Genomic DNA, 16,366 nt, shown 5'->3' with positions numbered 1-16,366 from the left:
GATAGAAAGTTTCAATTTAATTCTAAATTTTCTTAAATTCAGTTCCAACTTTTCTCAAAGAGATGAGAAAATTTAAAGTTCAATTCAAAATTTTCTCAACGAAGTCAAGGAAAGTTCAAGTTCTCTTCTGAATTTTACCAAAGAACACAATTCAATTCTAATTTATCCATAGAAAATAAAAATCTTCCACTTCAGTTCTTTATTTCACAAAGACATAAAGAAATTTAAAGTTCAATTCTAAATTTTTCAGTGGAAGATAGAAAAAGTAATACCATACTTGTGAATATTTTCACGGAAGATGAAAAGTTATAGTTCAATTTTAAATTTTCTCAACGAAGTGAAGAAAAGTTCAAGCTCTCTACTGAATTTTACAAAAGAACACAATTCAATTCTAATTTATCCAGAGAAAATAAAAATCTTCCACTTAAGTTCTTTATTTCACAAAGACATAAAGAAATTTAAAGTTCATTTCTAAATTTTTCGGTGGAAGATAGAAAAAGTAATACCATACATGTGAATATTTTTCCGGAATATAAAATGTTATAGTTAAATTTAAAATTTTATCAATGAATTTAAGAAGAATTAAAGTTCTCTTCTTAATTCTAAAAAATAACACAATTCAATTATAATTTCAACCGATAAAATAAAAATCTTCCACTTCAGTTCCTTATTTCACAAAGACATAAAGAAATTCAAAGTTCAATTCTAAATTTTTCTGTGGAAGATAGAAAAAGTAATACCATACTTGTGAATATTTTCACGGAAAATAAAAAAGTTCTAGTTCAATTTAAAATTTTCTCAATGAAGTGAAGAAAAGTTCAAGTTCTCTACAGACTTTTACCAAAGAACACAATTCAATTCTGATTTCTCCAGAGAAAACAAAAATCTTCCACTTAAGTTCTTTATTTTACAGAGACATAAAGAAATTTAGAGTTCAATTCTAAATTTTTCGATGGAAGATAGGAAAAGTAATACCATACTTGTGAATATTTTCCCGGAAGATAAAAAGTTCTAGTTCAATTTAAAATTTTATCAAAGAAGTGAAGAATAATTCAAGTTCTCTTCTGAATTTTACCAACGAACACAATTCAATTCTAATTTCACCAGAGAAAATAAAAATCTTCCACTTCAGTTCTTTATTTCGCAAAGACATAAAGAAATTTAAAGTTCAGTTCTAAATTTTTCGGTGGAAGATAGAAAAAGTAATACCATACTTGTGAATATTTTCACGGAAGATAAAAAAGTTCTAGTTCAATTTAAAATTTTCTCAACGAAGTGAAGAAAAGTTCAAGTTCTTTACTGAATTTTACCAAAGAACACAATTCAATTCTAATTTCTCCGGAGAAAACAAAAATCTTCCACTTAAGTTCTTTATTTTACAAAGACATAAAGAAATTTAGAGTTCAATTCTAAATTTTTCAATGGAAGATAGAAAAAGTAATACCATACTTGTGAATATTTTCCCGGAAGATAAAAAGTTTTAGTTCAATTCAAAATATTCTCAACGAAGTGAAGAAGAATTCAAGTTCTCTTCTGAATTTTACCAAAGAACACAATTCAATTCTAATTTCACCAGAGAAAATAAAAATCTTCCACCTAAGTTCTTTATTTCACAAAGACATAAAGAAATTTAAAGTTCAATTCTAAATTTTTCGGTGGAAGATAGAAAAAGTAATACCATACCTGTGAATATTTTCTCGAAGAGACGAAAAATTTAAAATACTGTTCCAAATTTTTCACAGAAGATAAAAAAGTTCAAGTTCTCTTCGGAATTTTACCAAAGAACACAATTGAATTCTAATTTCTACAGAGAAAATAAAAATCTTCCCCTTAAGTTCTTTATTTCACAAAGACATAAAGAAATTTAAAGTTCAATTCTAAATTTTTCAGTGGAAGATAGAAAAAGTAATACCATACTTGTGAATATTTTCCCGGAAGATAAAAAGTTCTAGTTCAATTTACAATTTTCTCAAGGAAGTGAAGAAAAGTTCAATTCCTCTTATGAATTTTACTAAAGAAAATTCTTTCTTGAACTCACCTCCTTGATAAATAAAAAAGACATTTCATTCAAGAAATTACGACAAATTCTAAGTAAGTAACAAACTCTTTCTTGAATCCTCCTGAATGCACAATACAGTTATTTCATTTAAGAAATTATGAAAAAATTGTAAGCAAGTAACAAACTCTTTCTTGAATACACCTCGTGGATACACAATGCAGAAATTTCATTTAAGAAATTATCAAAAATTGTAAGTAAGTAGCAAATTCTTTTCTTTCTTGAAGTTACCTCATGGATACATAATGCAGAAATTTCATTTAAGAAAATATGAAAAAATTGTGAGCAAGTAACAAACTCTTTCCTGAAGTCACCTCGTGGATACACAATGCAGAAATTTCATTAAAGAAATTATGAAAAAATTGTAAGTAAGTAACAAATTCCTTCTTGAATTTACCTGCTGGATAAAAAAAAAGACATTTTATTCAAGAAATTATAACAAAATTCCAAGTAAGTAAAAAACCCATTATTGTTTTCACGACTTAGATACAAGATGTAGAAATTTAATTCAAGAAATTATGAAAAAATTCTCAGTAAGTAATAATTTCTTTCTTGAAGTCAACTCTTGGATACACAATACGGAAATTTCATTCAATAAATTATCAAAAAGTTATTATAAATTGTAAGTAAGTAGCAAATTCTTTCATGAATTCGCCTCTTGGATAAACAAAAAAGTCATTTCATTCAAGAAATTATGACAAAATTCTAAATAAGTAACAAATCCTTTCTTGAAGTTACCTCATGGATACACAACGCTTTACTGTTTTCACGACTTAGATACACGATGTAGAAATTTAATTCAAGAAATTATAAAAAAAAAGGAAAGTAAGTAACAAACTCTTTATTGATTTTCATCTCTTGGATACAAAAAAAAAGACATTTCATTCAAGAAATTATGACAAAATTCTAAGTAAGTAAAAAAGTCATTCTTGAATTCGCCGTTTACATGCACAATACAGACATTTCATTCAATGGGACCTCTACACGTGTTTAAACACGTTTTGAAACTACATATTATTTGCTTGCCTTTCCTTGGTACCTTTCCAAACGAGCGGGGATTCCCCACTGGTTCCTACACATTGCACAAAAAGTGACGTCTCTGTGTCGTCTCTGTAACGTCTCTGTGATGACACACACACATAGAGACGAGACACGCACAGACACGACACACAAACAGAGTCTTAGTGAGAGAGATATCCAAAAAGTTGGGTTGATCTAGGTTCACTTAGAGTGGCGCGCCACTCTAAGTGAACCTAGATCAACCCAACTTTTGGGTTGTGAACCTAGGTCTAAGTGAACCTAGATCAACGTCACTTTTTTGCAATGTGTAGGAACCAGTGGGGAATCCCCGCTCGTTTGGAAAGGTGCCAAGGAAAGGCAAGCAAATAGCATGTAGTTTCAAAACGTGTTTAATCACGTTTAGAGGTCTCAAAGACTAAAAATTCTGTAGTGTGCATGTAAACGGCGAATTCAAGAATGAGTTTTTTACTTACTTAGTATTTTGTCATAATTTCTTGAATGAAATTTTTTTTTTTTTGTATCCAACAGATGAAAATCAATAAAGAGTTTGTTACTTCCTTTACTTTTTTTTTATAATTTCTTGTATTAAATTTATAAGTCGTGTATATAAGTCGTGAAAACAGTAAAGCGTTGTGTATCCATGAGGTAACTTCAAGAAAGAATTTGTGACTCATTTAGAATTTTGTCATAATTTCTTGAATGAAATGACTTTTTTGTTTATCCAAGAGGCAAATTCAAGAAAGAATTTGCTACTTACTTACAATTTATGATAATTTTTTAATAATTTATTGAATGAAATTTCCGTATTGTGTATCCAAGAGTTGACTTCAAGAAAGAAATTGTTACTTACTCAGAATTTTTTCATAATTTCTTGAATTAAATTTCTACATCGTGTATCTAAGTCGTGAAAACAATAATGAGTTTGTTACTTACTTGGAGTTTTGTTATAATTTCTTGAATGAAATGTCTTTTTGTTTATCCAGCAGGTGAATTCAAGAAAGAATTTGCTACTTACTTACAATTTTTTCATAATTTCTTTAATGAAATTTCTGCATTGTGTATCCACGAGGTGACTTCAGGAAAGAGTTTGTTACTTGCTCACAATTTTTTCATAATTTCTTAAATGAAATTTCTGCATTATGTATCCATGAGGTAACTTCAAGAAAGAAAATAATTTGCTACTTACTTAAAATTTTTGATAATTTCTTATATGAAATTTCTGCATTGTGTATCCACGAGGTGTATTCAAGAAAGAGTTTGTTACTTGCTTACAATTTTTTCGTAATTTCTTAAATGAAATATCTGTATTGTGCATTCAGGAGGAGGATTCAAGAAACAGTTTGTTACTTACTTAGAATTTGTCATAATTTCTTGAATGAAATGTCTTTTTATTTATCCAGGAGGCGAATTCAAGAAAAAATTTGCTTTAGTAAAATTCAGAAGAGAACTTGAACTTTTCTTCACTTTATTGAGAAAATTGTAAATTGAACTAGAACTTTTTATCTTCCGGGAAAATATTCACAAGCATGGTATCACTTTTTCTATCTTCCACTGAAAAATATTGAATCTAACTTTAAATTTCTTTATGTTTTTGTTAAATAAAGAACTTAAGTGGAAGATTTTTATTTTCTCTGGAGAATTTAGAATTGAATTGTGTTCTTTGGTAAAATTCCGAAGAGAACTTGAATTTTTTTATCTTCTGTTTAAAATTTGGAACAGTATTTTAAATTTTTCATCTCTTCGAGAAAATATTCACAGTATGGTATTACTTTTTCTATCTTCCACCGAAAAATTTAGAATTGAACTTTAAATTTCTTTATGTCTTTGTGAAATAAAGAACTTAAGTGGAAGATTGTTATTTGCTCTGTTGAAATTTGAATTGAATTGTGTTCTTTGGTAAAATTCCGAAGGGAACTTGAACTTTTTTATCTTCTGTGAAAAATTTGGAACAATATTTTAAATTTTTCATCTCTTCGAGAAAATATTCACAGGTATGGTATTACTTTTTCTATCTTCCACCGAAAAATTTAGAATTGAACTTTAAATTTCTTTATGTCTTTGTGAAATAAAGAACTTAGGTGGAAGATTTTTATTTTCTCTGGTGAAATTAGAATTGAATTGTGTTCTTTGGTAAAATTCAGAAGAGAACTTAAATTCTTCTTCACTTCGTTGAGAAAATTTTAAATTGAACTGAAACTTTTTATCTTCCGGGAAAATATTCACAAGTATGGTATTACTTTTTCTATCTTCCATCGAAAAATTTAGAATTGAACTATAAATTTCTTTATGTATTTGTAAAATAAAGAACTTAAGTGGAAGATTTTTGTTTTCTCCGGAGAAATTAGAATTGAATTGTGTTCTTTGGTAAAATTCAGTAGAGAACTTGAACTTTTCTTCACTTCGTTGAGAAAATTTTTAATTGAACTAGAACTTTTTATCTTCCGGGAAAATATTCACAAGTATGGTATTACTTTTTCTATCTTCCACCGAAAAATTTAGAATTGAACTTTAAATTTCTTTATGTCTTTGTGAAATAAAGAACTGAAGTGGAAGATTTTTATTTTCTCTGGTGAAATTAGAATTGAATTGTGTTCTTTGGTAAAATTCAGAAAAGAACTTGAATTCTTCTTCACTTCGTTGAGAAAATTTTGAATTGAACTAGAACTTTTTATCTTCCGGGAAAATATTCACAAGTATGGTATTACTTTTCCTATCTTCCATCGAAAAATTTAGAATTGAACTCTAAATTTCTTTATGTCTTTGTAAAATAAAGAAGTTAAGTGGAAGATTTTTGTTTTCTCTGGAGGAATTAGAATTGAATTGTGTTCTTTGGTAAAATTCAGTAGAGAACTTGAACTTTTCTTCACTTCATTGAGAAAATTTTAAATTGAACTAGAACTTTTTTATCTTCCGTGAAAATATTCACGAGTATGGTATTACTTTTTCTATCTTCCACCAAAAAATTTAGAATTGAACTTTGAATTTATTTATGTCTTTGTGAAATAAATAACTGAAGTATAAGATTTCTATTTTCTCTGGTGGAATTAGAATTGAATTGTGTTCTTTGGTAAAATTATGAAGAGAACTTGAATTATTCTTCACTTCGTTGAGAAAATTTTAAATTGAACTAGAATTTTTTATCTTCTGGGAAAATATTCACAAGTGTGGTATTACTTTTTCTATCTTCCACCGAAAAATTTAGAATTGAACTTTAAATTTCTTTATGTCTTTGTGAAATAAAGAACTTAAGTGGAAGATTTTTATTTTCTATGGATAAATTAGAATTGAATTGTGTTCTTTGGTAAAATTCAGTAGGGAACTTGAACTTTTCTTCACTTCATTGAAAAAATTTAAAATTGAACTAGAACTTTTTATATTCCGTGAAAATATTCACAAGTATGGTATTACTTTTTCTATCTTCCACTGAAAAATTTAGAATTGAACTTTAAATTTCTTTATGTCTTTGTGAAATAAAGAACTTAAGTGGAAGATTTTTATTTTCTCTGGATAAATTAGAATTAAATTGTGTTCTTTGGTAAAATTCGGTAGGGAACTTGAACTTTCCTTGACTTCGTTGAGATAATTTTGAATTGAACTTTAAATTTTCTCATCTCTTTGAGAAAAGTCGGAACTGAATTTAAGAAATTTTAGAATTAAAGTGAAACTTTCTATCTTCATAGAAAATAATCACAATAATAGTATAACTTTTCCTATCTTCAATGGAAAAATTAGAACTGAACTTTAAATTTTTTATGTCTTGGTGAACTTAAAACTGATGTGGAAGCTTCACCTACGAAATACTAAGAAACCTTAGCTCAGAAAAGTCTGAAATATCCAACTACTCATCCCAAACTAGAAGTTTCAGACAACAAACACGTATGAGGGACTAAGAATCCTAGCTCTGAAAAGTCCAAAAAGCAAACGACACCTCCCAAACCATAGTTTTGTGAAAGCACACACCTATGAAATACTAAGAAATCTAACTCAGAAAAGTCAAAAATAGCAAACCACTCATTCCCAAATCAGAGGTTTCAGTCAACACACACCTACGAAAGGCTAAGAAATCCAGCTCAGAAAATTCAAAAAATAGCAACCCACACATCCCAAATGATAGGTTTCAGACACCACATAACTACGAAAGACTAAGAAATCTGGTTATGAAAAGTCGGAAATAGCAAATTACATACCTAAAATCATAAGTTTCAGACAACACACACCTATGAAATACTAAGAAACCTTAGCTCAGAAAAGCTTGAAATAGCAAACTATTCATCCCAAACTATAGGTTTCAGACAACAAACACCTATGAGGGCCTGTTTCACCGAAATAATTCCCTAAAATAATAATTTGTTCTAAAAACATATATTAACGGATTAAAAATTTTTAGTAGGGAGGCTCGGTTGACTGGGGGGCGAGGGGATCTCCGGGGCTACCAAAGAGACCCTTGCAGACCGGGAATTTTCCTACGTAGGTTGTTTGGGGGATAAGAGCCCTGTGGGGTTTCGGGCCGGGGACCTCACAACAATGTTCAAATTGACCTTGGGTAGTATAACAACCACAGAGTTTCACCCTCTAGTCCTCTTCTAAAATCATCTCTTAAAATGTCTCTAACTGTTTCACCGAAATAATTCCCTAAAATAATAATTTGTTCTGAAAAGATATAATAAAGCCTTAAAAAGTATTATAATGGGGGACTCAGGAGGCATCGGGGCGCCGGGGGTCCTCTGGGGGTCCAGAGAACCTTTGCTTTCCGGGGGCTTCCTTCGGGGTTGAAGTGGGGGGATCGGAGCCCTTTGGGGTTGTGGTAAGGGACCTCACAACACCGTTCAAATGGAACTTGTGTATTATAACGACCACAGAGTTTCACCGAAATAATTCCCTAAAATAATAATTTGTTCTGAAAAGATATAATAAAGCCTTAAAAAGTATTATAATGGGGGACTCAGGAGGTATCGGGGCGCCGGGGGTCCTTTGAAGGTCCAGAGAACCTTTGCTGTCCGGGGGCTTCCTTGGGGGTGGGGGTGGGGGCATCGGAGCCCTTTTGGGTTGTGGTAAGGGACCTCACAACCCTCTTAAAATGTCTCTAACTGTTTCACCGAAATAATTCCCTAAAATAATAATTTGTTCTGAAAAGATATAATAAAGCCTTAAAAAGTATTATAATGGGGGACTCAGGAGGTATCGGGGCGCCGGGGGTCCTTTGGGGGTCCAGAGAACCTTTGCTGTCCGGGGGCATCCTTCGGGGTGGGGGGGGGGGGATCGGATCCCTTTGGGGTTCTGGTAAGGGACCTCACAACACCGTTCAAATGGAACTTGTGTATTATAACGACCACAGAGTTTCACCCTCAAGTCCTTTTCTAAAATCATCTCTTAAAATGTCTCTAACTGTTTCACCGAAATAATTGCCTAAAATAATAATTTGTTCTGAAAAGATATAATAAAGCCTTAAAAAGTATTATAATGGGGGACTCAGGAGGCATTTGGGCGCCGGGGGTCCTTTGGGGGTCCAGAGAACCTTTGCTGTCCGGGGGCTTCCTTCGGGGTTGGGGTGGGGGGATCGGAGCCCTTTGGGGTTGTGGTAAGGGACCTCACAACACCGTTCAAATGGAACTTGTGTGTTATAACGACCACAGAGTTTCACCCTCAAGTCCTTTTCTAAAATCATCTCTTAAAATGTCTCTAACTGTTTCACCGAAATAATTGCCTAAAATAATAATTTGTTCTGAAAAGATATAATAAAGCCTTAAAAGTATTATAATGGGGGACTCAGGAGGCATCGGGGCGCCGGGGGTCCTTTGGGGGTCCAGAGAACCTTTGCTGTCCGGGGGCTTCCTTCGGGGTTGGGGTTGGGGGATCGGAGCCCTTTGGGGTTGTGGTAAGGGACCTCACAACCCTCTTAAAATGTCTCTAACTGTTTCACCGAAATAATTCCCTAAAATAATAATTTGTTCTGAAAAGATATAATAAAGCCTTAAAAAGTATTATAATGGGGGACTCAGGAGGCATCGGGGCCCCCGGGGGTCCTTTGGGGGTCCAGAGAACCTATGCTGTCCGGGGGCTTCCTTCGGGGTTGGGGTGGGGGGATCGGAGCCCTTTGGGGTTGTGGTAAGGGACCTCACAACACCGTTCAAATGGAACTTGTGTATTATAACGACCACAGAGTTTCACCCTCAAGTCCTTTTCTAAAATCATCTCTTAAAATGTCTCTAACTGTTTCACCGAGATAATTACCTGAAATAATAATTTGTTCTGAAAAGATATAATAAAGCCTTAAAAAGTATTATAATGGGGGACTCAGGAGGAATCGGGGCACCGGGGGTCCTTTGGGGGTCCAGAGAACCTTTGCTTTCCGGGGGCTTCCTGGGGGGTTGGGGTGGGGGTATCGGAGCCCTTTGGGGTTGTGGTAAGGGACCTCACAACACCGTTCAAATGGAACTTGTGTATTATAACGACCACAGAGTTTCACCGAAATAATTCCCTAAAATAATAATTTGTTCTGAAAAGATATAATCAAGCCTTAAAAAGTATTATAATGGAGGCTCAAGAGTCTTTGGGGTGCCGGGTGGTCACAGAAAATCAGAAAAAATGTTCAATGTTCCTTTAGTAGCTATGCAATTAGATTAAAAATGAAGATATTTATGCAGAGTTTCAGGTAGCTATGGCTAAGTTTGCTAAAAGACCAGTTATTTTCTTGCGAAAACACACAAAATCAGAAAAAATAACTGAACCCCCCCCCCCATATAACTTAACCCCTGTATAACCGAAACCCCGTACAACTGAACCCCCCATGTAACTGAACCCCTGTATAACCGAAACCCTGTACAACTGAACCTCCGGCTACTCGACCCCATTTAACTAATCCCCGTGTAACTGAATCCGCATGTAACTGAACCCTCGTGCAACTCAACTCCCTCAAAACACTTTTCAGCCATTTCTTGTTAATTTTTTTTATTTCTAAACTATTTAAAATTGACAACACTGTGCAAATCATCACTTATGTATTATACAGACCACATCGGCGAGGTAAAGCTAGGTCAAGTCACAATATCATTCTATCGTTACTTTTCAATTAAGCTATTGAATACCTTCTACCAATGTCTCTTGTAGGCGTCAAATCTATTAAGTATCTGAGCATATTCTTTGTATTTTGTGATGCAAGCATCCCATTCTTTAATTACCCGTGAGGCATTCTTAACCATCGTAATACCTTTACGCAAATACCTTTTCGCAAAAAATTCGCAAATCTCGTAAACTAAAGAAGTAATTACCCTTTTCAAAAACATTAGTCCTTCTATTAATGAACCCATGAAACGAAACCAGTCTTATAGCATCACACAATGTCACTCGTAGTTCTAAAAGTGGAATGCATGTAGCGTTCGTAGTAATAGGTTTAAAAACCTAATAGCCAAGTTTAAAAAAAACCTACTAATCAACTTACAGATGAATGACCACGGATTTAACCTAAAAAAAAACTTGTATATCATGAACTAGAAATCTACGTCAGAAAAACTTGTCCTTAAATTGCGTAAATCTCTTGGCAAAGGTGTAATGCCCTGTAGAATAGAATACCTACCAGAAAAACCTGTTTGGTACGGGGGCGTACGCAAATAACATGGAGATTGCTATACGTCTCGTAGAAATGGTACCTCTTACCCTACTGACAGCGAGTGGAGAGTGACGACAAGAAACTTGCTAAGTGGACTCTTTACTAGATGAAGAGCCATCAGAGTCGATTCTTGGGCTAGTAGGATTATCGATTGTGTAGAACAGTGCCCAGGACTAAACAATTTTGATCAGGTATCTACCAACGTTAATCATTACTGATAATGTATATGAGAGAGGTCAATTTCTTTGATCATAGGCAGCGCAATAACGCTGCCTAAGTAAAGATCGATGTGGGTACAATGTAATTTTTTCACTTCGTATCGAAGGAGTTGTCATAGGAACTTCGAAAAGGGCTCATTTGGTTGGAAATTGAATGAGCTGAATGAGCCCTAATGCGCTGAGTTTAAAAATTTTTAATAGCCAAAAGTTATCGGAGGGCAACTAATCCCCCTCCCACGCCTACTACTTCCCTAAAAATATACAACCAAAATTTTGATATATCCATCTTTTTCAACATAAATGAAAGGTCTGGAAATTATGTCTTTGATGATGAAACCATCCCCCACAGCCCTCAGGGTAAGGGTTGTCAATTATGCCCTGGGGGCATATAAGGTATATACAGAAAGGGTGATCATAAAAAATCCAAAATCAGCCAAAAGGTTAAAACATCTTAAACGTATTTTGTTTATTTAAATCATCCAATAAACAACCGAGTCAAAGTCAAAACGGGCAAAAATTAACACGAGTCGAGCTGACAACCCCCATGCCTCCTCAAGACCAGAGTACAATTTGCACTTTGCTAAAAACAAAATATATTTAAAATGTTTTCACTCTGTTTTTACTTGTTTAAAATGTTTTTACTAGATATATCAAGGGGGAAGTCCTCCCCCGTGCGCTTCAATTACAGTGCGAGTGTATGGTGTCCCTTTTACAACTAAAAAGAGATTAAAGGAGCAACAGCTCACTTCCCAAAATCTTTAATTTTCCAATAGCGTCAGATCAAAATTTTGAGAAAGCGATTTTGTTCAGAGGAATAAAATGTCCAAGTAACTGTGTCTTTAGAGATATTGGGTATATCATCCCCCCCACAGACACACACACACACACACACATAATTATGCAATTGGCCTAATATGCTTTAAAATTAAATGTTTCTTTAAAATAAATCATAAAGCATTGTGTTTATGGTTGCCAATAAGACACCTCAGCAATACATCGAGAAAAACTTTTGGTGATACCTCAGAAATTTTGGGGATACCACTATTACTACTTCTGCTCTTACAATTTAAATAAATAAAAAGAGTGTATATGTATCCAGGTTGTCAAAGGGCATAGATAGAATCTTTTGGAATTATATTAACTTTTATTTTTCAGGTCAACTTCAGAGGCTATAAAATTAAATTAAAAAATACTTAAAGAGCTCAATTAAGCCAAGAATGAGCAAAAACAAAGTCAAATAATCTTCAAAGCTTAAAACTACCACAAATCACTATCAATAAATAAATGAAACTAAAAAAGAACAGAACTTACAATAAATAGCCGAGTCAAATTCAAAACCAGCAAAAATTAACATGAGTAAGACTGATAACCCCCATGCCTTCTCAAGACCAGAACACAATTTGCGCTTTACTGAAAACCAAATACGTTTGAAATGTTTTCACCTTTCTTACTTTCACAAATAAAAATTATCAAATCTTAAGGAAGAAATGTCAGTGTATGTCAATTAAACTGACAATCCACGGTAATTTCTTTTTCAGTCAAGCGCAAATTGTTTTCTGGTCTTGAGAAGACATGGGGGTTATCATCCCTACTCATGTTAATTTTTGCTCGTTTTGAGTTTGACTCAGCTATGTTTTGTAATATATGTTCGTTTTGAGTTTCATTTGTTTATTGATAGTGATTTGTGGTAGTTTTACGCTTGAAAGATTATTTGACTTTATTTTTGTTTACTCCTAGCTTAATGGAGCTCTTTACTTTTCTTTGAAAACTTGTCTTGTGGAAAAAGTTTTTTAAATTAATCATAGTTAAAAAAGAAAATCCCAAAATAGTAATTATATGTGTATATTGGATTAGTCCAGAGCCATTATACTAAGTTAAAAGCTATACTAATTCATGGCTGCAATTTTTCCCAGGGAATTTTGCCCGCTGATTTTGCAGCAGAAATATTTTCAGCAACTTGTGCTAAAGTTCTTTTCAACAATCTTTGTCATTTCATCTTTTAGATCTTTTTTTCTTTTCTCCATTCCTTGTCTTCCTTGGACCTTAATGATAACCATTTTAGTACTTTATCATTTACTATTCAGTTCCTTGGCATTTTAATATCTCGCCAATGCAATGTATCTGCTTAAAGTTCATTCATAAATTGTCTTCAACACAAAAACATTTTGTGTTGAAAAAAGAACTTCAACACAAAAACATTTTTCGTAATAGAAAACAAACCCAAAATTAAGTATTTGCTTTTATAGGCCGGATGTAGCCTACATTGCTCTAAGTAGCCTACGCTAAGTAGCACAAGTTACGGGATTTTATTTGGGTCTCTTCAGATTGAAATTTTCCCGTTCACATTGAAACATAAACAATATTTTTGGTACTTATGTATTAATTCAAACACAGTCGAGTAGTTTGCTGAATTTACGATCTATGAGAACCGGTTTCGTAGGCATACAGACAAATAACGGGTGACAGAATGCATTGGACTTGTAGAATTTGGGCTATAGGGCACATTAGGGGCGGGTTGGGGTAAGGTTAGGTTGGGTTAAGTTAGGTTACTTTAACTCTCGCCCCCCCCCCTAATTTGCAAATATATAGCCCAAATTATATTATTATATAGAATGAAGTTTTTGGTATATTTCATTAGGATTAACCTAACTTCACTTCTTGAGTGTGTTTGCTATAATACATAAGTGCCCTATTTTTACTACTCCAAAAATATCGAGGATTAACCAAAGATTTTGAATTTCAATTTAAAAAGTTAATGAAAGAAAAAATGTATCTTTGATAGATTACGAAACATGTATGGTGTCTACTTCCCCCTATATTTTTGTCAATTGATGCCCCTGTTTCCAACAATAGTCTATAATATTGACTGAAATGTCACAGCTTTCACGTCCAAAAATTGAAAAGAATCCTAGTGTTACAATTTGATAATACACCGACCACTAGCACCTAAAAATACAATGTTGTCATTAAATAAAGCTAGGCAAGTTTCATCTACAGTCTTTTACTATCTTACTATAGTTTTCCATTAATAGAAAAAATAAAAATACAATAAGGTGGCAAAGGAAAGGAAGTAAACCAGTAACGTCTGTATTGTCTTACTTATCAAACCGTTCAGCTGACACTTTAGACTTGCAAATTTTTACTATTTAATTTGTAAAATTTCTTTAAAAAACGAATTTTTACTATTTAATTATTCTATAGACCTATTTCTAAAGTTTATTCGTCAAACTAAAAAAATTGAGACATCAATAGGTATCATATAGTATCCTAGAATCACATAGTAGCCACAGCAAAATTCTAAATGAGCTGCCCATCTTCGAAAGTGTCCTTGTAATTTTCGCTCTTTGGATTGAACATTATATGGTCTATTTCTAATAAAATCCATGATCATATTTTCAGTTGATGCCATTTTTCAAGTTTAGGCTATAATAAATTTCACAGGTGATCACTAAGTTAAAAAAAGCTTAACTTCCTAAATAGGTTAAGTTAGGTGAGCTAAGTGAAATCATAATTTATGCAAAGTAAATTAATTGGGTTTCCATGCCAGTGTAAACGGGACGAAAAACGGTACTTGTCTAAAATATAAAACACACTCGAGAATTTCGATCGCAAATGATGTGAAAATGAGACAAGAAACTGGTCAAGCAACTTCTTTATACCAGAGAGTTAGCTTTGTCTTGGTTGGAAAATAAATTGTAGCTATATTTTATTTAAGTATTTAGTTGGTATTTTGGTTAGGTTAGGTTAGAATAGGTTTGTTTAGGTTACGTATTCAACATATGCTATGCTTTACCCCCACTACCATCCCTCTAATGTGCAAATATATAACCCAAATCTGTTTCTAAACTATTATATTTTCATCATATTTTGTTTTATTACATTAGAATTAGCCAAACTTCACTTATCGAGTGTGTTTTATATAATAGACAAGTACCCGAAAAACCAATATTCATCCGGGAATAATTTCAAGCGTACTATAATGCTACATACATTATTTTATTCGCTTTGTCACCAAAATGTATAAGAATCATATTGGATAAAATTTTAATTGAAATTCAAATTCAAAACTTGACAATATTTAAAAACAACTTCAAAATTCAATACTCCTACTGTAATATTTTTACTATCATAACATTTTATGTATATAATCTGGTTTGTTTTAATGGCAGCTATATAAGACTTGTGTAAGATTGGACATATAGCCAATGCACTTCTGCCTTTTATTGTGTTATATACATTATACTCGCTTACTGAAGTTTAGGTTTGTTATTCTTGACAATAATATGAGTTTTTTGGCTTTGATTTGGCAATAATTAAATACATGACCAAGTACACGGTTTTTTTAACCAATTATTGACAATAATATGAGAAACGCATAAGACTGGACATACGACCTCAATGAACCTTTCAAAAGCAATTTCACAAATCCATGTTTTATTATTCTTATTTTTAGGTTTAGTTTCAAAGCACTTGCTTGAACCTGTAACATGTACGGTCAAAAGGACAGTCCCAAAATTTAAGGATTACTTCTATAAATAATAATAAAAAAAACTTTTCTATCAGAAACTTCATGGTTTTTCTAAGAAATCAATTTTACTATTTCCATTCTAAAAATTAAAACAAACGAGCATTTTGTACTTAGACACATCCCCTATTTGCATACATAAGAAAACGACGATAAATACTGGGAATTTTTTTCAACAAAATGAAAAGGACATTAAAATTAGAATGCCGATGAATTTTCTTTTTGGAAGCGTCTCTGTTGATTGATTGACGAAGTCTGTTGGTCTCTAAATGGCTCCATTTTAGTTAAATTAATCAATTATTGACTCTTTGTATATATTTTAGGTGAAGATATGGTTTCAGAATCGCCGCTACAAAACAAAACGTCGTCAGCTGCAGCAATCAAGTCCATATACCCACCTTACCAATAGTCAAAATACTCCCTTCTTTAATCCGAACTTTGGATTAATTCATTCCCAGAACCCACGCCATGTAACTCTGAGATTTATGCCACGAGAAGAGCCAGCAAGAAGCATGGCTGTACCTCTGAGTTTGCCAACAGCCCAGTACCTTTACCACCCTTACCTTGCAAGTCTAGCTGCTTACCACAACAGTGTTTCCAGTCAGTCTTCGCAAGCAAAGCTATGTAATAAATAATTGATTTTGAAGTGTTTAAGTTTTTCGTTATTTATTTTTATTCGTATTATTAAATAAACTGTTCATCGTCTATACATCTTTATTAGAAAATGCACAATATTTTATTCAGAAGATAATCGAAAGAGATAAAAAAAATTAAAAAATACAGAATCGTGAAATATGTGAAAAGACTCTAGCACCTGAAACGTGAGCCAGGGTTGCACAGTAAAATAGAACTGAACTGTACTAGAACCAAATTCAGACCAATTTTAATTCTAAAGATAATAAATCCAAGATTAGATTTGACTTGTGTCATCTTGTTCAACA

General features: G+C 32.7%; 1 protein-coding gene across 1 annotated transcript in view; it reads left to right on the top strand.

Annotated features, from left to right (window-relative positions):
• The window catches only part of LOC148952989 (uncharacterized), a 44,957-nt gene extending 28,839 nt beyond the window's left edge, over positions 1-16,118 (top strand). Inside the window, exon 4 of the mRNA XM_089087488.1 lies at positions 15,749-16,118. Within this exon, the coding sequence (XP_088943614.1) occupies positions 15,749-16,060 (312 nt within the window). The 3' untranslated portion in view covers positions 16,061-16,118. The remainder of the gene's footprint in view (positions 1-15,748) is intronic.
• The last annotated feature ends 248 nt before the right edge of the window (positions 16,119-16,366 follow it).

The sequence above is a fragment of the Artemia sp. Qi Xiang Cuo genome, chromosome 4, assembly GCF_049724085.1.
Source record: "Artemia sp. Qi Xiang Cuo chromosome 4, ASM4972408v1, whole genome shotgun sequence".
Taxonomy (NCBI): domain Eukaryota; kingdom Metazoa; phylum Arthropoda; class Branchiopoda; order Anostraca; family Artemiidae; genus Artemia; species Artemia sp. Qi Xiang Cuo.
This window is presented reverse-complemented; position numbering and strand designations above follow the sequence as displayed.